The sequence below is a fragment of the Hibiscus syriacus genome, unplaced genomic scaffold, assembly GCF_006381635.1.
Source record: "Hibiscus syriacus cultivar Baekdansim isolate YM2019G1 unplaced genomic scaffold, ASM638163v2 tig00117047_pilon, whole genome shotgun sequence".
Classification (NCBI taxonomy): domain Eukaryota; kingdom Viridiplantae; phylum Streptophyta; class Magnoliopsida; order Malvales; family Malvaceae; genus Hibiscus; species Hibiscus syriacus.
In genome coordinates this window covers 476069-497128 of record NW_024063537.1, presented here as the reverse complement: position 1 = coordinate 497128, position 21060 = coordinate 476069, and the positions used below count along the sequence as shown (strand labels likewise).

General features: G+C 36.1%; 3 protein-coding genes across 3 annotated transcripts; 2 read left to right on the top strand and 1 right to left on the bottom strand.

Moving 5' to 3' along the window:
• Positions 1-4175: 4175 nt before the first annotated feature.
• LOC120197158 (protein indeterminate-domain 5, chloroplastic-like) lies at positions 4176-11860 on the bottom strand. Its single transcript, XM_039198760.1, has 6 exons — positions 11757-11860; positions 6519-6583; positions 6266-6444; positions 5259-5308; positions 4621-4778; positions 4176-4495 (listed from the first exon to the last, which is right to left on the bottom strand). Exons 1-6 carry the CDS (start codon positions 11858-11860, stop codon positions 4176-4178), a joined length of 876 nt encoding a protein of 291 aa, XP_039054691.1.
• Positions 11861-13795: 1935 nt separating this feature from the next.
• On the top strand, positions 13796-14954 carry LOC120197173 (protein ACCUMULATION AND REPLICATION OF CHLOROPLASTS 3-like). Its single transcript, XM_039198773.1, has 2 exons — positions 13796-14200; positions 14868-14954. The coding sequence occupies exons 1-2, from the start codon at positions 13869-13871 to the stop codon at positions 14941-14943; spliced, it is 408 nt and encodes a 135-aa protein (XP_039054704.1). The 5' UTR covers positions 13796-13868; the 3' UTR covers positions 14944-14954.
• An 804-nt stretch (positions 14955-15758) lies between these two features.
• Positions 15759-21037, top strand: LOC120197171 (protein ACCUMULATION AND REPLICATION OF CHLOROPLASTS 3-like). The gene is made up of 14 exons (XM_039198772.1): positions 15759-15773; positions 16127-16261; positions 17127-17175; positions 17319-17431; positions 17516-17587; positions 17841-17951; positions 18182-18363; positions 18580-18843; positions 18948-19024; positions 19182-19579; positions 19695-19799; positions 19907-20044; positions 20196-20362; positions 20720-21037. The coding sequence occupies exons 2-14, from the start codon at positions 16166-16168 to the stop codon at positions 20787-20789; spliced, it is 1842 nt and encodes a 613-aa protein (XP_039054703.1). The 5' UTR covers positions 15759-15773; positions 16127-16165; the 3' UTR covers positions 20790-21037.
• The last annotated feature ends 23 nt before the right edge of the window (positions 21038-21060 follow it).

The window sequence follows — 21060 nt, the reverse complement described above, 5'->3', positions numbered from 1 at the left end:
TTGTAGCCCATCTTGGACAGCGAAGCTCGGAAGAAGAGATTCGACCACCACAAGCATGAGTGTAGCTACAAGCCAGCTTCCTCGTTTTACAGCCAGTTTCAAAGCCTCATCGACCTGTTCGGAGGCAAGGGTCTTAGCGCAAAAGACATGGTTGCACTGTCAGGTTCCCCTACCATAGGTCAAGCTCAATGTATCACGTTTCGAGGCAGGATATACAACAATGCAAGCGACATCGATGCTGGATTCGCCAGCACTCGAAGACGTCGATGCCCGGCGAATCTCGGCTATGGGGACGGGAACATGGCAGCAATGGACCTGGTGACCCCGAATTCATTCGACAACAACTACTACAAGAACCTGATGAAAAGAAGGGTCTTTTAGCTCTGATCAAGTCCTCTTCAGCGGCGGTTCCACCGACGGAATAATTAGAGTTGTACTGTATTTAAAAAATGGATAAATTACGTCTTTAGTATAAAGTATTAGTTTTGGTTGTTCTATTCAGAGCTCTGTTTATTACTTAAGTAGGGAAAATGTTGTCCTTTAAAAGATTAAAAAAAAAGGATTCGAAGAGACTTTTATAGTCAGCAAAAGCAAGAACTAGAGAATACGATCAAGACACATTTTCTTTTGATTCTTCTTTTTAAGGTTTGTTCTTTGTCATTTGAAGAATATAAAGTCCAAGAAACTGTGGTGAAAGCGTTAAGCGTTGCTTGATAATGTATGTTAGTGCTTGATAAGCATTCTTCTATACTTTCTTCGGAGCTAAGAAACCCAGCACTCTTTTTCTTTTCTTTTTTCTGTGGGGTTTTCTAACTTTTTTTTCGTTTACAACAGATACTCAGAGGAAAAGATTGGTCGTAAAGATTCAAGGGAGCAGACTGCATCGACTAAAAAATTATGGGTTTCATTGATATTGTATTCCAGTGGACCATTGAAGACATTTTTAAGATGACCTCTATAAGGGTCAGGTGGGTTTGCTTTGCTCTCTTTCGTGATTCTCATCATCATATTTGAATCTTTGATGTTCTTCTTTTATTAGACATTATTTTTGGGTTATTTTGCAGTTTCTTGAATATCTTACTCTTTAATGGAAGTTGACACTCTCTCTTAAATATTTAAATTTAGCTGTACTAGTTTACTGGAATATGTGCTTTTGTATGTATTTTTTACTAGCCAAAAGTGGCATATTGCTTACCTAGGTAGCAATATTTGAAAATGATGACAGTGAGGGTGACTATGAGGATAATAGCTCATACATGTCCTTCAAAGTAATAGTACTGGAAGAAGACGTTTATGATATGCATAAATCAGTATTTGTTGTTCACATGACAAATTTAACCACAAATCAACGAATATGGAATGCACTGCACAAGATGAGAGACTCGTCGATTGTCAACGAAGTTTTGCACACTGATTCTGCGTTATGGTATCACACTTCCTATATGTTCGAGATTTGTTTCTGTAAATTTGACATCATGTTGGATAATTTGCAATTGCTTTTCATAATTAATGGTTGCTTCTGATGCAAGTCACTGTGTTTATTAAGCATCATGCTATATGGTTATTCTTTGTGTTAACAAGTTGAGGCCTTATTTATGTACCATGAGTTTTGCATTTGATACTTTCATTTTAATGTGTTTCAATGTGACTTATTAACAGGTTTTCATATATTTATTATTATTACTTTAATTTAATGTATTTACAGGAATGATTTTATGAAATTTCATGTTGTATGCAGGAAGTGGAAAGCTGCAGGCTATGTTCATCCGAGATTGGTGGAAACTGGAATGAGAATTTTCTGACAAGTTTGCTATCTCAACTGAATGAACCGCAGCAGAAGTCAATTGTTGCTTCTTTACTCTTTTCCACTGCATGCAGTTCCTATAAACTCTATAACGTTGAAATTAATGAAACCTCTCAACGTGTTGGTAATTGACGAAGCAGCGTAGTTGAAAGAATGTGAATCGGCCATTCCCATGCAATTGCCGGGCATTGCACATGCGTTTCTTATTGGTGATGAATGGCAATTGCCTGCTACAGTTCGCAGCAATGTTTGCATATTATACTTGATTTATTGTAATAATTTTTCTCCATGGTTCTCTTGCAATCCCCCCTCCTACTTATTACCGGGCGTAACTTTATTAATTTCTTTGTAGGTTTCTAGTGAAGCTGGCTTTGGAAGAAGTCTATTTCAAAGGCTGACTACTTTGGGTCATTCCAATCACCTACTGAATATTCAGTACAGAATGTATCCTTCAATTAGTTGCTTTCCAAATGCACGGCTATACGATTACCAGATCTTGGATGCAGCCGGTGTTAAGCAGAAGAGTTACGAGAAACATTATCTTCAATGGCCTATGTTTGGCCCCTATTCCTTTATAAATGTCTCTGGAAGGGAAGCAAAGGATGATTTGGGGCGTAGCCGCAGGAATATGGTTGAGGTAGCTGTTGTGCAGATGTTGGTGCAAACTCTGTTCAAAGGTGATTATCATGAGCTTAATTTTTAATTTATATGTATATAAATATATTTATTTTTATATTTTTTGCTTTTGCATACAGCATGGAGTAGCTCAAGCGAGAGGCTCAGCATTGGCATATTATCTCCCTATGCCGCTCAGGTTGTTGTTATTCAGGAGAAGCCTGGTAAGAAGTATGAGAAAAGTGATAACTTTGAAGTTAAGGTAGGTGTTTGGGTCGTAACTGTCGTTAAATTTATCCGTTAAGCGACATGTATCACTTTTTTGCAATTTTGAAAATGTTATTTAAAAAAAATTAAAAATTATTGTATTTATTAAAAAAAAACCCTGATTTCTCTTAAGTTATATAAAAAAAACTCTAAATCCTTAAAAATCCAAAATTTCTAACCCTAATCCGCCAATGTCATCCTTGTCGGCCACGGCTAGCGTCGTCGACGCATGTAGTGATTGTCATCTTCCTAGTCATACACCGCCATACTTGTCGTCGATTGGCCGTTGGGATCGTGTGGAACGATTTAAACGTGTGTATCAAAGCAGAAACATGAATGCTATAACTTAGCTCGGATGTACAGGGGAACGATTTATTGGGCCAACATCCATGAACTCAACCAAGCCTTACAGTTATTGGGTCATCAATATATACCTCTAGCAAACTGTCGGGTTGAACCATTCCATGCCGAGAGCGAATTTTCTGTCCCGTTATTGGGTCGATAACTAGCACACGGGCGTCGAATCGAGTCTGCAAAAGGTGCAAACTGTCCTGCCCCGCCTCATCTGAATCGTCATATACATATATCCATAGAACAGTTCACAACAGCTGATATCATGTAAGAATCTTGGTGATTTGAGCACAAGAGAATCTTGAACGTTAAAGAAAGCTATGATATAAACACACAAACTAGAGTGAGAGGAGAAAAGGGTACTTGTAAAATTTATCATATTTAAACATTTTTCTTAAAATAAGGACACAAAAGAAACTAAACAAATATGTACTGAACTTGCAACACAAGACTGCCCCCATACAAAGACAGTATGTTAGAGAGAGAATCCAAAGAAAACAACGAGAATCCATACGTACCTTTGTACTTTCTTCATATTCCCTCCATTTCTCTCTTCTTTCTTCGATCCCTTAACTGAAAACTTCCATCTCCTCCGAAAAAGCGGTGACCTCTCGGCTCATGTAATATCAATTCTATCAGACCCCATCTCTTCTTGTTGGTGGTGGTACTGATTAGGTGCTAAATGAATAGAGTATTTGATGATTTATTTATGAACGGTTTGTATATTTGTTTATGTTTACCTATCATTTTTATGTTCATTTAATAAACAACAAACACAAGTATAGGCGTGTTCAGTACATTTATATTTCACAAACAAACTCGTTTTTCAACTCGATTTATCTATATTGAACACAAAATGAATTATAGAGTTCAAATTATGGAACCTGAAAAATTTAAGAACTGGTGTCGCAAATTTATCATTTCTGAACATTTAAACGCATGATCATTAGCATTAAACGAGCATATTTGCGAGCATATAAATAAATATGTTCACAATCGTTAAACGAATCAAAAACGAACATCTTCAAAATTTAAAAGAAAAAAACATGAACACAATATTATAAGTTTATACGATCACAAATCAAACACGAACATCTTCAAAAATAAATAAATAAACATATGTTCAAACTCAATTCATTTACCCAAAGTGCTGGTGCTGGTGCCCTACCCCAAGGAAGTCCCTAGTCAATCTATCTGACCCACCACCGCTAACATTCAAATTTCTCTGCTGCTGCTGCTGCTGATGTTTTCCTTGTCCATGTCCATGTCCAAAGCCATATGTAAGTGAATCGCTGCTGTTGTTGCCTGAAGTTGAGCCCATTTGAGCAGCTTTTTGGAGCAATGCGGTAGCTGACATTTGGGGCACCATGTTATTGTTTTGAGCAAAGAGATAAGGGCTGCTGCTGATGATTTGATCGCCAATGATCACGTTGCTCGAGAAGGGATCCAAAGCTTCACCTGGTGAAATCAGATTGAAGAAATTTAATAAGGCTGATGTTCTTGAATAGACTCGTGCATGAAGAAAACAGCTGAAGGCACAGATCCTCCCATTGATGGGAGAAGAAACTGATCGAACTGAGTACTCCTAGCACCACCACCAGTGTTAATATTCTGGCCTTGAAACGATGGAATCTGGGTTCCAGCTCGAGATAAATGGTTGCCAATGGAGTCTAGGGTTCGCCATGCAGTTTCCCGAGTCAGTGAGTCACAGAATGCCCTGTGAGTGATAAAACTATCACGCCTGCAACAGTTTAAAACACAAGGAATCCATTAGAAAACCAGCTGATTTACAGATAGAGTACAGGCAAAGAAAACAAAAGGACACTTCTAAGTGTAGAAAACCCTAATGGCTAAAGGAGCAAGAAAATTATTGGTCGAATTATACTTTTAGCCCTTGTATTGTAGAATTTCACTCATGTTGGCATGTTAATTTTACATAATACTCACAAAAAAATGTGTTACTGTAGTTAATGAATCTAATAACTACCGTTTGATTTTGGACTAAAACTTTAAAATTTAAAGGTATACTTTTGAAAAAAAAATCAAAGTGGTCATCGTATTTTTTTTTTTTGCCTTCCATTTTAGAAAACAAACTTAATAGGGTCATTAATTAACCAACATTTTTCGTTGTTGACCGTTACGATGCAGACATGGGAGTTCACGGTGCTGATGTGGCAGTCTACGTGCTGATGTGGCAGTTCATCTACCATGTTTGAGTTACCAATTTAGTCCATCTACCATGTCATCCACCACATAATGAATCACCGTGGACTGTCACATCAACATCATGAATTGTCATGTCAGCACTGTAATGGTTAACGACGAAAAATGTTGGTTAAAGAGCCGCATTGAATTTATTTTCTAAATTGGAAGGTCACGTTAAAGAAAAAAATAATATGAGGGCCATATTATTTTTTCTTTTTTAAAAGTACAAATACCTTTTATATCTTTTTACCAATTTTTTTTAAAAAATATAACAATCAAATTAAATTAGAGAACATAAGTCAAACCTACAACTTACACATATAAGACACTAATAGTAAGAAATTTAACTATTAATGGTTGGGTTTATACAAAAATTTTAAAATTTGAAAAGTAAAGAGACTAAAATTAATCACGTTAGAATATAGAGATCACAACTTAAACATCATAGAGGGGTTAATAGTAGAATTTGACCAATATTAGTAGAATTTTAACTATTGAATATGATCGCACTAACTAAGCTATCTACGTGGTAAAAGAATTATTATTGTTCCTTGAGGTTCTGAGTACAAACATGAGGAATGTTCGGGTTGTAAGTTTTCAATGTAAAATAGTGATATAAATAGTTATACTATAGCCTCAAAGCTATAGTCGAGAGGCTAAAATTATCATGAAAAGGCAAAACAAAACACGAAACTGTTTGTTATAACGCCTCTTTTCCTTTTGTGTGCCAACGAGAAAGAACACGGCACACAAGTAACGCATGCATGTCTTGTAATTGAATCCTGCAAATTTCGTTACATACCTGGAGAAGAGAGCGCCGTAGTCACATTTGTACTCCCTCGTGCCACAGATCTTCGAATGAGCTTTCCAGTCGGATTTCACGGCGTACCATTTCGAGCACTTGTCGCACTTCCATTTCTTCTCGCCGTGTTTCCTCTAGTAGTGCTTTTTGATGCTCGTAAGGTCGCCGAGTGACCTGGACGGGTCGTGGTGGACGCATGTGGGCTTGGGGCAGACATATACCTTCTTCTTCTTCACTTCTTTCGTGGTCTTCTGTGTAAGCTTCCATGGCAGATTATGTCCTCTTCTGTAAAGCTGCAGATTTTGCTCCCTTTGGAACCCTTTGTTGCATACCTCACAGATGAACCTGTTTGTTGCCATTAGGGTATTGGGAGACAGTGCTATCACTTCTGCATCTGGATCTGTCAAAAAAGCCGAACAACAGATTCTTATATAATTCTAAACTTAGGGTTTCGTTATATATAGATTTGGATACTTGCTTGGCGTTCCTGGTTGGTTTCTCCTTCTCTTCGGCGACGGCGACGGCGGCGGAGGTGCTGGCTGTTGGAAATAAAACACTCACACAAACAAATTTTATTGAAACTCAAAGAAATATTACAAGAATACTCTCACTCAAAAACAAGAACTACAACTCACTCTTATAAGACTTTGCTTCTTCACTCACTTAGAAGCTCTTAATTTTTTCTTGATGCTTAAAACTAAAATGGGAAGGGGTATTTATACTACTCAAGAACAATCCTACACCACACAAATAAACTAATTTAAACCATTACAAATTCAACAAATATCTAACTCTCACCTAACTAAATTGATGTAAGCAATGACATCATTAATTAAATGATGTAAGCAATGACATCTTTAATTAAATGATGTAAGTAATGACATCAATTTAGTTTGGGTTTGGGTTTAGGCTCCCATAATGGATCAAGTTTATGATCCAACACCCTCCCTTAAACTTGATCTCGTGACCCCTAGTAGGTTCCTTAATCTTAAGAAGTCTTCGCTGGTCAGTGGCTTGGTAAAAATATCAGCAACTTGATCTTGTGACTTCACATATTCAACTTCCACATCTTTTCTTGCAACACACTCCCTTATATAGTGGTAGCGAATATCAATGTGCTTGCTTCGATCATGGAATACTGGATTCTTCGCTAAGGCAATGGCTGACTTGTTGTCGACACAAAGCTTGGTAGGCTCTTCTTGTATCAAACCAATCTCCTTCAATAGATTTCTAAGCCAAATTGCATGACAAACACATGAGGTCGCAGCAACATATTCCGCTTCACAAGTGGACAATGTGACAATCGGTTGTTTCTTTGACATCCATGTGAATGCAATATCTCCCATGAAAAATACGAATCCAGTAGTGCTCCTTCGATTATCTATGTCTCCACCCCAATCACTGTCGCTATATCCAACAAGCTTGTAATCATTAGAAACTGAATAGAACAAGCCAAAGTCAATTGTACCTTTCAGATAGCGAAGAATTCTCTTTGCGGCTTTAAAATGGGTGGTTGTTGGGGATTCCATGTAGCGACTAACCAATCCAACTGCGTGAAGAATATCGGGTCTCGTGCAAGTTAGATAGCGTAGACTTCCTACCAAACTTTTGAAGAATGTTGGATCTACACTTTCGCCTTCTTCATGTTTGGTCATCTTGATCCCGTATTCTGCCGGTGTGCTTATTGGCTTACAGTTCTCCATCTTGAACTTCTTCAGTATCTCCTTTGCATAGCTTTCCTGTGAAATGAAAATTCCATCATTTTGTTGCTTAACTTCAATGCCAAGGTAGTACGCCATGAGCCCCATGTCTGTCATCTCGAATTCTTTCATCATCACATCCTTGAATTCATTAAACATGCTTGGGTTGCTTCCAGTGAAGATCAAATCGTCCACGTAGAGGCACACGATCAAAATATCTTCATCTTTGATCTTGATATATAGAGCATGCTCGTAGGGACATTTGTTGAAGCCATTCTCTTGGAAGTACTTGTCGATTCGGCTATTCCATGCCCTTGGTGCTTGTTTTAGCCCGTAAAGAGCCTTCTTCAACTTCAACACCTTGTCTTCATGCCCTTTGACTTCATAGCCTGATGGTTGCTGAATGTAAAGTTCCTCTTCAAGAACTCCATTTAGGAAGGCGAACTTTACATCCATCTGTTGTATCTTCCACTTGTTTTGAGCTGCCAAAGAAATGATTAGTCTGATAGTCTCCAATCGAGCAACAGGAGCAAATACCTCATCATAGTCAATTCCAGCCTTTTGACTATAGCCTTTAGCAACTAGCCTCGCCTTGTGCCTTTCAATCTCTCCTTTGGCGTTTTGCTTTGTTTTGTACACCCATTTGACACCTATCGCCTTATGTCCCTTGGGAAGTGAGGTAAGTTCCCATGTGTCATTCTTCTCGATGGCCTTGATTTCTTCGTCCATCGCATCTCTCTATTTCTTTTCTTGTACCGCTTCTTGAAAGCTCACTGGTTCACAATCGGCAAACAGACAAAATAATGTAAGATTATCTTGTCGTTCAGTTACCTCATAGAGATCTCTAAGGCTTCTTGTGCGTTGCACAACTCTTTCACTTTGACTCCCACTTGACGATGATGAAGGTGATGAGTCTCCTTGAGTGGTTGATGTTAGTGAAGTGGGTGGAGTTGCAAGCTCTTGTTGAGATTCATCTAGTTGCTCCCTCATTGTCTGCTCATCTTCTTCAAACTGAGAAAAGAAATTGAAGTCATCTGTATGAGAGTTAAAATCCCATTCTCCTTCTTCGTTGAAGACCAAATCTCGACTAATCACAAACTTCTTATTGTCTGGATTGTACAATTTGTAGCCCTTCGAATTAGCATCATAGCCGATGAAGATAAAACTCTCGCTTTTATCATCAAGCTTCGTTCTTCTCTCGTCTGGTACGTGAACATGGGCTATACTTCCAAAGGTTCTCAAGTGGGAAATGCCAGGCTTTCTTCCACTACATGCCTCTTGCGGTGTCTTTCCCCATACACTTCTTGTTGGAGATCGATTTGACAAGTAGACTGCACACGATACTGCTTCCGCCCAAAATTCTTTGGGTAGTTTCTTGCTTTTGAGCATGCTTCGTGCCATGTCGAGAATTGTTCTATTCTTTCTTTCTGCCACACCATTTTGCTGGGGGGATCTAGGAACTGTCATTGGTCGACGAATTCCATTTGCTTCACAGAACTCTTGAAACTCCTTGGAAGTAAATTCTCCACCTCGATCGGATCTCATGGCTTTGATCTTTCTACCGCTTTCTCTCTCCACTGCTGCTTTGAACTTCTTGAAGACTTCAAAAACTTCTGACTTCTGTTTCAAGAAATATACCCAGGTTTTTCTTGAAAAATCATCAATGAAGAGAAGAAAATAGTTATTGTTACCGAGAGAGCTTGGCTTGATCGGTCCACACACATCGGTATGGATGAGCTCAAGTGGCTTCTTAGCTCTTGTCTCTGACTCCTTTGGAAAGCTTTTCCTGAATTGTTTCCCGACTAGACACCCTTCACAGAGCTGGTCAGGATGTTTGATGTGAGGTAGTCCTTTCACCATCTCCTTCTTAGATAATAGCTCTAGACCTCCAAAATTGAGATGCCCAAATCGAAGATGCCAAAGCCATGATACATCTTTGTAGCAAGCTTTCAGGCACTTTGCAACATCATTTTGTATGTTGATCAAGAACATTCTATTCTTTGACATCGGCACTTTAGCAATGAAGTTATTCTTATCATCTTTTATAGAAAGATTATAATTATTCATATGAATATCATAACCTTTCTCTACCAGTTGCCCTAAACTTAAAATGTTACTTTTCATATTGGGCACATAGTAGACATTTGAAATAAATTGATGTCTCCCATCTTTCAAACGGATAAGAATGTTACCTCTCCCTTTCACTGCTATTGTGGAATCATCTCCAAACGAAACATTTCCACTTACTGACTCGTCTAGCTCCACAAACATGTCTTTCCTTCCACACATGTGATTGCTTGCACCACTGTCAAGATACCAGGAATTTGCTTGGCCACCATCAGTTTCCTTTCGTGCTAGAAGAAGAGTTTCTTTGCCATCTGTCTTTTCCTCCACGTAATTGGCCTTCTCCTCAATTTTGTTGTTGGGAGCTCTACATTCTGAAGCATAATGCCCAAATTTTTGACAATTATAACATCGAATTTGAGATTTGTCATACTTTGAGTTTGGATTAATTCTTCCACGGCCTCGTGTTGAGCTTTCTCCTTTCTCATAGTTGTTGTTGGAATTGTTATTGTTGTAATTCCAGCCTCGTCCATGACCTCGACTTCCACCTCGTCCATGGCCTCTACCTCTGCCTTGGCCACATTGGTTTCTATCATTGCGTTGGCTCTCATGCATATCCTTGAGTTGCAGCTTGAGGAGTTGCTCAGTAAACTCATGCTTCTTTTTATGCTTCTCTTCGTATGCTTGCAATGATCCTTGGAGCTGTTCGATCTTCATTTCTTCCAAGTCTTTAGTTTCTTCAATCGTCACGACGATGTGCTCAAATTTGGGATCTAACGAACGGAGTATCTTCTCTATTATCCTCACATCGTCTAACTTTTCACCATTTCTTTTTAATTGATTAGAAACAGCTATTACTCTTGAGAAATAATCTGAAATAGACTCAGATGCTTTCATGTTTAAGGATTCGAATTCACCTCTTAATGTTTGGAGACGAACCTTCTTCACTTGCTCGGATCCTTTGTAAGAGGTTTGTAGCTTCTCCCACGCTTCCTTGCTAGAGCTTGCACTTGAAATCTTTTCAAAACCATCATCATCTAATGCTTGATAGATGAGGTAGAGAGCCTTCTTGTCTCTCTTTCTTGAATCCTTCAAAGTTGTCTTTTGATCTGGTGTAAGAGTAGCAAAAGCATCATCATCCGCAGGCTCGTTATAGCCTTTCTCTATGATATCCCACACATCTTGTGATCCAAGAAGTGCCTTCATTTTGATACTCCAATTGTCATAGTTGTTGTTGTTGAGTGTCGGAACTTGAAATGGTGCCATACCATTTGCCATATCTCTCAATATAATGAGATTTTGTAAAATCCGATTGCACGGATGAATCCGGAACGATGAAAAAAAAAACTTTGGAGGGACTTGGACAACTCGGTCAAGGGCTCCAACTCGGCTGACTCAGCTCAACTCGGTGAGTCAACTCGATTTTCTGGCAGCAGTCTTCCGGCGGTGCGTGGCGGTGCGTCAGAACTCAGATTGAGAAAATTCTGGTGGCGTCGGATTCCTCTCGTCGAGACCTTCGATCTTTCCAACTCTCTCTGATGCCACTTTGTTGGAAATAAAACACTCACACAAACAACTTTTATTGAAACTCAAAGAAATATTACAAGAGTACTCTCACTCAAAAACAAGAACTACAACTCACTCTTATAAGACTTTGCTTCTTCACTCACTTAGAAGCTCTTAATTTTTTCTTGATGCTTAAAACTAAAATGGGAAGGGGTATTTATACTACTCAAGAACAATCCTACACCACACAAATAAACTAATTTAAACCATTACAAATTCAACAAATATCTAACTCTCACCTAACTAAATTGATGTAAGCAATGACATCATTAATTAAATGATGTAAGCAATGACATCTTTAATTAAATGATGTAAGTAATGACATCAATTTAGTTTGGGTTTGGGTTTAGGCTCCCATAATGGATCAAGTTTATGATCCAACACTGGCCCCGTAGCTGAAGTTGGTCCTGTGGAATGCTGTTGTTGCTCGCTTTGACCGTCTTCTCTAACTCCAAACAAAAGCTCCGACGAGGAAGATGCTTCCATCTGTGAAACAAACACTTGTTTTATTCTTCTTCTTCTTTATTTTTCTCAGCTACCAATCATCACCCCACGAAGCTGAGAAAAACAAAAGATTGAAAAGTGAGAAGAAGAAGAAGATAAATGTTGGATACGATCGTGAAGAAGGGTTTCTTCTCTGATATGGTGTCATGCAATCACACTCAACACATATACATCATTCGGCAGATTCTCCTCTCTCAACCCTTAACTGATTTTGGACATATCTTTCTGATTACAAAATCCAAATAAATTAAAGTTTGAGAGAGAGAGAAGAGGATAGAGATCGATGAAAGAATAACGTAAGACCTACAGGTCGGTGGACCCAATTCCTTTTGGAAAAACTTGCTTCCATCATCCTCCTGCATTGGCTGCATATATATATATATATATATATATATATATATATATATATATATATATATATATATATATATATATATATATATATGTAATGGTTAAGATCGATACAGACTTAGAACAATTGGATAAATAAAGATAGACGACTGAGATTGATTCTTTGTTTTTTTACAGTTAATATCTTTACATTTCCTACTTCTAATTTCAATAATCTGTTTTCACTCATCCAACGATCTTAAATCTGTATAAAACTAAAAGAATTTTACTTTGCATAAAAGAATCCTCTTTTATATATATATATATATATGAGAAGTTATATTAAAAATTTTAAAATATAATTTTACTTTGCATAAAAGGATCCTCCTTTATTTATATATATATATATATGAGAAGTTATATTAAAAATTTTAAAATATAAAATTATAAATTTTTTAAAGAATACGATGGTATTTTAATATTCTTCGGTTTATCTCTATGTATAATCAAATACAAATGAAAATAACATTATAACAGTTGGACATTAAATTGTTAATATTATGATGATATGGTGGTTTTTTTCTTTGTTTTTATGTAGAAAATTATAAATTTATTCAACTCTCATGATCAGTTAATCACTTGTCATCACTGATCGTTATTTCTAATAAGGTCAATATTAAAATGTTCACATTTCACTATTATTTCTTTTCTCGAATTGATTTTTCATGAATTTTTATAAAATTTTGATGAAAATTCATCTAAATGTTCAATATTCTATAACTATGATCTTCAATTATTGTTTAATAAGGTTGGATTTGAGGTATGTTATTCATATTCTTGAAAGAATATTTCTTACTATTCATACTTTTGAACACGCCCTAAATTCTTCAAATCTAATGAAATCCCCAAACCCCTGGTGAATTTTTGTGTACAATTTCATGAATTTTAAATAGGACCTGAAAAAAAAAACTAAACTTATAAAGTAGTGGAGGAGATGAATTTATCGGTGTCTAAGGTGGTCACAAAAGAAATTGATGAATGTTGATTTTTAAAGACGATTGAAATTAGGGTAATTGTAATTTTCATGAAAAAGATGATGAAGTGGAGTAAAAAATATTTTTTAATTCGGCAATCAATTTTGAAAGTTTAGTGTCTAAATTGAAATATTTTAAAATTTAGTGATGAAATCAATACAAATACTAAAGTTCAATAAAAAATAGTTTTGAGTAAACTACGAATTTAGTACTTAAACTATCATTTTTGATCCATTTCAGTACCTAAACTTTTATTTTTTTAAATCATATATAACGTTTAGTTTTTGTTTCATTTTAGTACTCATCGTTAAAAACTTAACGCGGTTATTGCCTAAGCTATCCGTTTTATTCCATTTTAATACTTAAATTTTCAAAAAAATCAAAATCTAACTGAGCTTTTAATGGGGGTACTAAAATGAAATGAATTTTAGGATAGTTTTCAAAAAATTAAAAGTTTAAGTACTAAAAGAAAAAAACGGATAGTTTATATACTAAATGCGTAATTTACCCAAATAGTTTTAAGTTGGTGACGTGTAAATTAGATTACCCAAAATAATTCTTTAAAACAATCTGCTGTAGAAGCAGAACTAGCTGACAATATTCTTCAGCCAGAAGAGAGAAGAGAAATGCCCGCTTCTTCAATGTCGTTCCCGATTTTCACAGGTTCTCGTTTAATTTCTCGCATTTCCTTATCGGTCCATTTCTCTTCAAACCCTGTTTTCTTCAATCCATTCTTTGGTCCCAAAAGTTTGTGTTGTAAAAGATTGAGTTACAACCCGAAGTCCCTCGTTAAAATCTCGATGAGTCTGGAGAAGCAATCGAGCTCGTTAAATGGGTACGACCAAAACACGGAGGGGAATAGTGGGGTGCTCGACGTGATCGCCATTGGTAGTAGGAAAGATGCTTTGCTCGAATTTTGCTTGGACTCGCCTTTTCAGTCGTCTTCTTTGAGATTTTGGTAAATTCCCTTTAATTGTTTTTCATTTTTGTTTTTGGTTTGTTTAAAAGGTTTTAATTTGCAGAAAGCGTGCTTTTTGTAAAAGGGTGTGTTTTAATTTGCTTATTTATTAATGTTCTAGAGTAGTACTGATTGCTAGAATTGCTTCAGAATTCCCTAATCTTATTGTTCCTTTATAAATTCTGACAGATTGTTGTTATGAATAGATATGTTTCTCTTCAAGTTTGCTTATTTTGAGCAATCTGGTCATAATGTTATATCTAAATGGCTTATATCACAAATAAGTACCTAAAGTACATTATCTTTTTCATTCAAGTATCTGAAGTATTTTTTGGTCAAAATAAGTACCTAAAGTTTTCTTTTTGGTCAAAATAGGTACTTAAACTATTCAAACTTTTCCATCTAAGTTCTCAAAAAGTTGATATGCGGCATTAATTAAAGAATACTACAGGAACTTAGATTAAAAAATTGAATACTTTAGTTACTATTTTGACCAAAAAATACTTTAGATACATATTTTGACAAAAATTATAACTATAGGTACTTATTTTGATCAAAAAATATTTTAGGTACTTTTACTAGTGATTTCTAGCTTCTGACAGTACCTCTTTTTTAATGCTTAAATATTTGGGATTCTCTCTTATATCTTTCTTTCTTTTCTTTCCAGGACTGTTCTCATGAAAGAAGCATCAAATGTGCAGTTACAACAAAGGGTCCTAGGAAAAGGTTTTATTCTATCTTAAACTATTTAGTTAGTTTATCATGCTATATAGACCAAATTATCAAATTGAAAATTGAAGTTTTACCTAGACTGTGAGATTTCATTGTAGTTATTTCAACTCGAAAATTTGAAATTTTGTTGCTCGTTGCGCAGAATAAAATGTTAGAACCCTTCTTTTTATTTAGTGAAACTCATACACATATTGATTTGTAATTGACTGAAGTTGAGTATTTAGCGTGACAATTTTTGTGTCTGATTTCTTTTCCTTGTAAATGATTCTATGAATGTGAAATAGGCATGAAAGGAACAGCTGAACAGCCATGTGTATTTTTATTAAAATGTTTTATTTTAGTTTATCAATCACTAAAAATCAGGAGAATGTAAATTCCAATTCTGAACAATAAACAAAAGCAATAATCTTGACATTAGCTCGCTGTTGTGTGTATGTAAAAGTGACATACAGTTTTTTATCCTTTTAAAATTATTGAAAATATTTAACCAATGGTCTTTGCATAATATTTTGGCAGGCCCTTTTATGAGTTCTAGGATTGATGGTATACCATAATATTTGAAACTTCTTTCACTTAGATTCTGGTGTTAGCAAATTTGCCTTTTGCTTTAATACTTGGAAAGTTTGGGTAGAAGCTACGGGAAATGTTTTATCTTTTCATATTCCCCCATGGATAAAAGAGAAATTGTGACTGGTTATATAAAGTGGTTGTGGAGAATGATTTTTAGCAGATTAGATTGAGATTTTAAATTTACATTTATGATATAATTAGTAGTGACTTGTAGCTGGAAGAATAACTCATCCAAATTTTCATGTGGTCATGTGCAAAAGCTATTATCCTTGTTTGTACATTCCTCCCCTTGGACTCTTACTTCTATTTTGTTATTTTAAAAAAGAAAAGAAAATGAAAACATTCAGTGTTGATTATTATTCACCATTAAATGATACAGCTGGCCATGATGATACAATAACCCTGCTACCATAAATGACATAAAAGGAAAATTTACATGAATAGTATACTAGATGCAATCATTATGGTTATTATAGCAGTATTTATTCATTGATAAGTAGCATATATACTTGTAAAAGGCTTCTCATTTTTGTATTGGACTCCATAAACTCTTGAACATCCATAATTCATATGCTATAGTGAGTTTGATCCATTCCTTCTACTCATTTTATTCCTGTCAACCAGGTGGCTGGTGCTGGGTATGGCTCAGATCATATTGCAGCAATGGACATTCTTAAAGAAATACGATCTTCAAATGGATTTTCTGTTGCTATTATTTTAAAACCTTTCACCTTTGAGGGGCAAAGACGTCTTGATGAGGTCAGTAACGCCTCTAAGTTGTGACATAATTTCTTTCTTTGCCATAGAGAACATATGATATAACTGTTTAACAGTATATTGTATATAATTTCTTTGGCATACCTGTCAATTGTTTCAAGAGTGAAATTTTCTACTAGAAGTTTTAATTTAAAACATTATTCATTGTTTTTACATACCTGCTTGCCTGCCTTATCTCCATGGCATTTTGGTGCATATGTTTTGGAGTCCAAACTTACATTGTTGCAGAAGCAATTTATTTCCAATACCTTGAATGCAACAATATGCAAAGCAATATTATTTGCTAGGTAGAGTTTCACACACATACATATGGGGGGGGGGATTAGATACATGAACCATAGCATATAATATGCAGCTGGGGACTTCATATAGTCTACGGTAAAAGGTTGATAAATTGATGGCAAAAGACTAATTGGAGATGACCTCCTTAGTTGGAAGTCCTTTTGTGCTAAAGCTTGAAACCTTCAGCTTTGGTAAGTATGTAGAATGACAAATGAGAATTTCAAAATCAACTAGAGTTGGATATGCTAAGATTTAAAAGGAAATTTGTAGCCAGAGCCTGCGGGTTTTGTGCTGGAATCTTGCAGGTGTTTACATTTGATTTTGATATGCTAATTCAAAAGGAAATTTGTAGCCGGAATCTATGAGTTTTGTGCTGAAGTCTGGCAGAAGTTAACATTTCTAATTATTAGGGAGCTCTATGGTTTTGTACTAGGCATAAAGTTACACAGGTCACCTTTTTGGTGTACCGGTAGGGGGGGGAGTTTGAAATGTGAGGTTATTGGCTTATAACTACGACAACAATTCAGACTGATTCTTAACTCAGTTTGCATAACACAATTTGCAGGTCAAGGATTTGGCAGGAAAACTTCAAGAGATGACAAATTTTTGTATTGGTAAGCATGACGTAAAGATTTTGTTAGTTGAGTATTTGTCATCTCTTTTAAAAAACTTCTTGATAACCTATTTATATCATTTATGATCTCTAAAGGCCTGCCATTACAATGTCGGGGGTTCTCACAGTTTTTCTTATTCGCAGAAATTGACACCGACTCCTTACTCAAAAATGAGTTGGTAACACTAGATGAGGCTTTGAGAACTGCCAATAATGCTGTTATACTTGCCATAAATGTCATATTAGTTGTCATAAGTGTAAGCATTTCTTTTGCCTTGTTGGGTTGGCTCTGAAATTTAAGCCATGCTTATTATCATTGGTATACTCTGTGAATTCTCCAGAAGATGCAAAGAAAACTTATTGATGCAGTTCATGATAATATTAAAGAGCTTGGAGTTTCAGAAGTTATAAATGTGAGTTGACCTGACATTGCATTTTGTACTAGTTATTACCCATTAGTTTATTATTACTCAACCTTTTATATTCTGTTCTTAAACTTCTTTTTTCATTATCCTTTGGATCTGCTACTGACACCTTTTTTCTTGACGTCGGTTGATATTTGAGGGACTTAGACATGCATGCTTTCTTGATCCAAAATTATAAAATTTCATTGCTTATCCCTCTTTTGTTTTTCCTTAACTTTTCTAAGAATGCAAACTTGCACAGATTCTTAGGAAGTACAAAGATGCAAAAGTTGGATTTGGAGCTGGTTACAACATCAGAACTTCAATTTCGCAAGCTATGCATGACTGCCCTTTTATAGGTGCAGGGGTAAAGGTATCATTAAGAAAATTCTAATGCAGATGTGACATAATTTTCATTTGAACTGTTGAGATATACGTGCATGCATGACTTTTTTACTTTATGTTGTTTAAGTGCTCCTTCACCCTATTTCCTTGTCAGTTTAAACTTCATACATAAATGTTTTTCCGGTTTGGGGAAGCCTACTCTTTTTCTTTGTTGCATATGTTACATTAAAGCTTTGACCATTTCATTTTTGGACATAGGACCTCAATGGCATAGTTATATGTGTTGTTGCAAGTTCTAATGTTATCAGCGATGATGATTTGCAAGCCTTTTTGCGTACATTCCGTCAAACTACAGAGTACACAAAGGACATTATTATATCTGTAGTTCATGATCCTAAGCTGGAGCCCAACCTTCTAGTCACAACAGTTGTTATCTTGGGGTAAGAATTCTAACTTCTAAAATTAAGATGGCAACCAGTATATTATTAATTTTTTCTGTATGATGACATTTTTTACACTTATGTAGAATATATTTTAGTTTTTGCTTTTTGATGCAACATCTTTTTCCAGTTCTCAATCACTCACATGTAGGTTATGAATCCAAGTTCTGCTTTTTCCTTCTCTATTTAGTCTCATCTAAATTATTGTAATTGCAGTCATCTTGAAGAACAAACTTCAAAGAAAAGCGGCTTCTTCAATAAACTGGCACAACATTTCCCATTTGTTTTTAATCTATTAAGGAGAGATCCTTCACAGTCAAATGATACTTTCAAAGAAGATGTCAAGGCGATAAATAGGACAAATTCCAATGAAATGGGAAACAAAGTAGCTTTAGAAGGCATATCTTTAGGTTTTAATGACGACGCTAGTGAAATTGAGGATGTACCGAGCAGCAAATCCCGTGATATCTACTCTTTGAGGTTCAGTTGTAACTCATTTATACTTTAATGCCTTTTAAGGTTCTCTCTCCGTAAAAGCTTATAAAGTTATAAAATGCTTTTTTCTGTTGTAGAAATTATGACAGTGGATCTGATCAAAACGAGGTTGCTTTATTAGATGGAAAAACTGACTTTTTCAGCTATTACGAGGAAAATTCGGAAGGTAGCAATGTCAATTTTTTTGTTAGATTGGATTAACTATTAACAATTTGATGAGTCATGTTCATCTATGTACCCTCTAAAGAACTTGCAGATCTTTCATATTAGAAAACTGAATCAACTCATTTCTCTTCCGAACTATGGTAAAAAATGTTGCCCGGGTATTCCTACTTTCCGTCGGGAATCACTGAATTGCTGGAACTTGGGTCCTGGGAATCAGCTTGCGAAGGAGTGGGCCAAAGAAAGAGCAGCTGACTTGGAAGCTACACCGGTGCTCGATAATCTCTGCATCTTCCGCCTTCCTGTCGGAGTAAGGTCTTTAGAAGAACTGAAAGAGGGTGTTAATACAGTGAATGCCAAGGATTTTTCAGAATCTAAATCTGAAAATGGTGTCAAAGCCCCACCACTTCCCAGTTCAAGTAGGCCTTGGGGTGCATTGACCGATGCAAGTTTTGAAGCGATGAGGGAAATTTATAACAATGGATCTACAGTATTAAAGGGAAAGACTGGTGTTCCTAAGAAGCAAGGAGTACTTTCTGCTCGTGTGGCTTCTATGCTGGTAATCTGCATGTTGTTTAAGTGATTTCTAATGTTCAATCTTTTTCATTTAGTTCAGCTTTAAGGCATTTTAAGTGATGAGTGCATTAAGATTTTGGTTGTAATTATTAACACAGGAAGCTGAACGAGACTTACCAAAAAAGTGGAGTCCTATTGAGGAGATGCATTATAGAGGCGGAGTCTACAGGGGACGATGCCAAGGGGGTCTTCCTGAAGGAAAGGTACTTTGATATAGCCCTGGCTTATTCAACAAAACTCTATTTGTGAAGGATGTATATTATTTTATTGGGAGATGAACTCAGAAGACGGTTGAGTAAATTTTATATAGGGTCGTCTTGCTCTTGGCGACGGAAACATTTATGATGGTATGTGGCGCTATGGTAAGAGATCAGGTGTGGGAACATTCTATTTCAGTAATGGGGATGTTTTCCAGGGATCTTGGAGAGATGATTTGATACATGGCAAGGTTAGGCTATCGCCACTTTTCTTTTGAAACACGTAGTTAATATTCAGATGTGAACTTTCCATGCACGTCATACTTTATATGTATCTGTTAGCATCTGATAAATAATACATGTACCGATCTTTATGACTTTCTCTTACATATTGTCATGCAGGGTTGGTTTTATTTTCACACTGGTGATCGGTGGTTCGCAAACTTTTGGAAGGGAAAGGCTAATGGTGAAGCTCGCTTTTATTCAAAATCTGGTGATGTCTTCTTTGGCCATTTTGAAGACGGTTGGCGACATGGCCACTTCCTCTGTATAACCGTTGATGGAGCAAGGTGTGTATCCATTTCACAATGTAACCTAGACGGCATTTCTCACAAACTGCACATAAGTTCTCTTCTGGTTTAAACTAATAAGTTGAGTTATGCACATTATGTGTGAAAATGCATTTGCATCTTCGTTGCACAATTGTTTGAAATATTCAGATACTATATTGACTGTGATATAGGAATTGTAATCTTCGTGTTTCTACCATCGTTTCGAGTAGTTGTCCTGGAATACTCCTCCACTATGAGAATAAATGGTTCTCTTGTACGGATTCTGTGTCACAAACTGCGAACAATGCCCTGGTTGCTCTTGAGTTGAATTTCGTGTCCGGGATTCTTATTTCACCTTTTATACTATATTTACAGGTGTATCGAGATCTGGAACGAGGGTGTTCTCATCGACCGGCAGCAACTGGATGCCGATGCTGTTCTTTGATAAAATCTCGTCATATGGTTTATGTGATATATATAGCCGCTGTGTTTTTCACTCGTTCAGAAGGTATTTTTGTATAGCCTATTTGACAGCACACATTGGGAATCCTTATAAATAAGTGTTTCTTGTATTGTTTAGCTGTTAGATTACATTTCCTCTAATGGAAGCTGATTAGAAATTTAGAACAGATATGTGAATGATTTTCCGGGGCTTCGGAAATGATCTTTTAGCGGCCGGAGACCGACCGGTATAATATTGACTACTTCGACGTGTA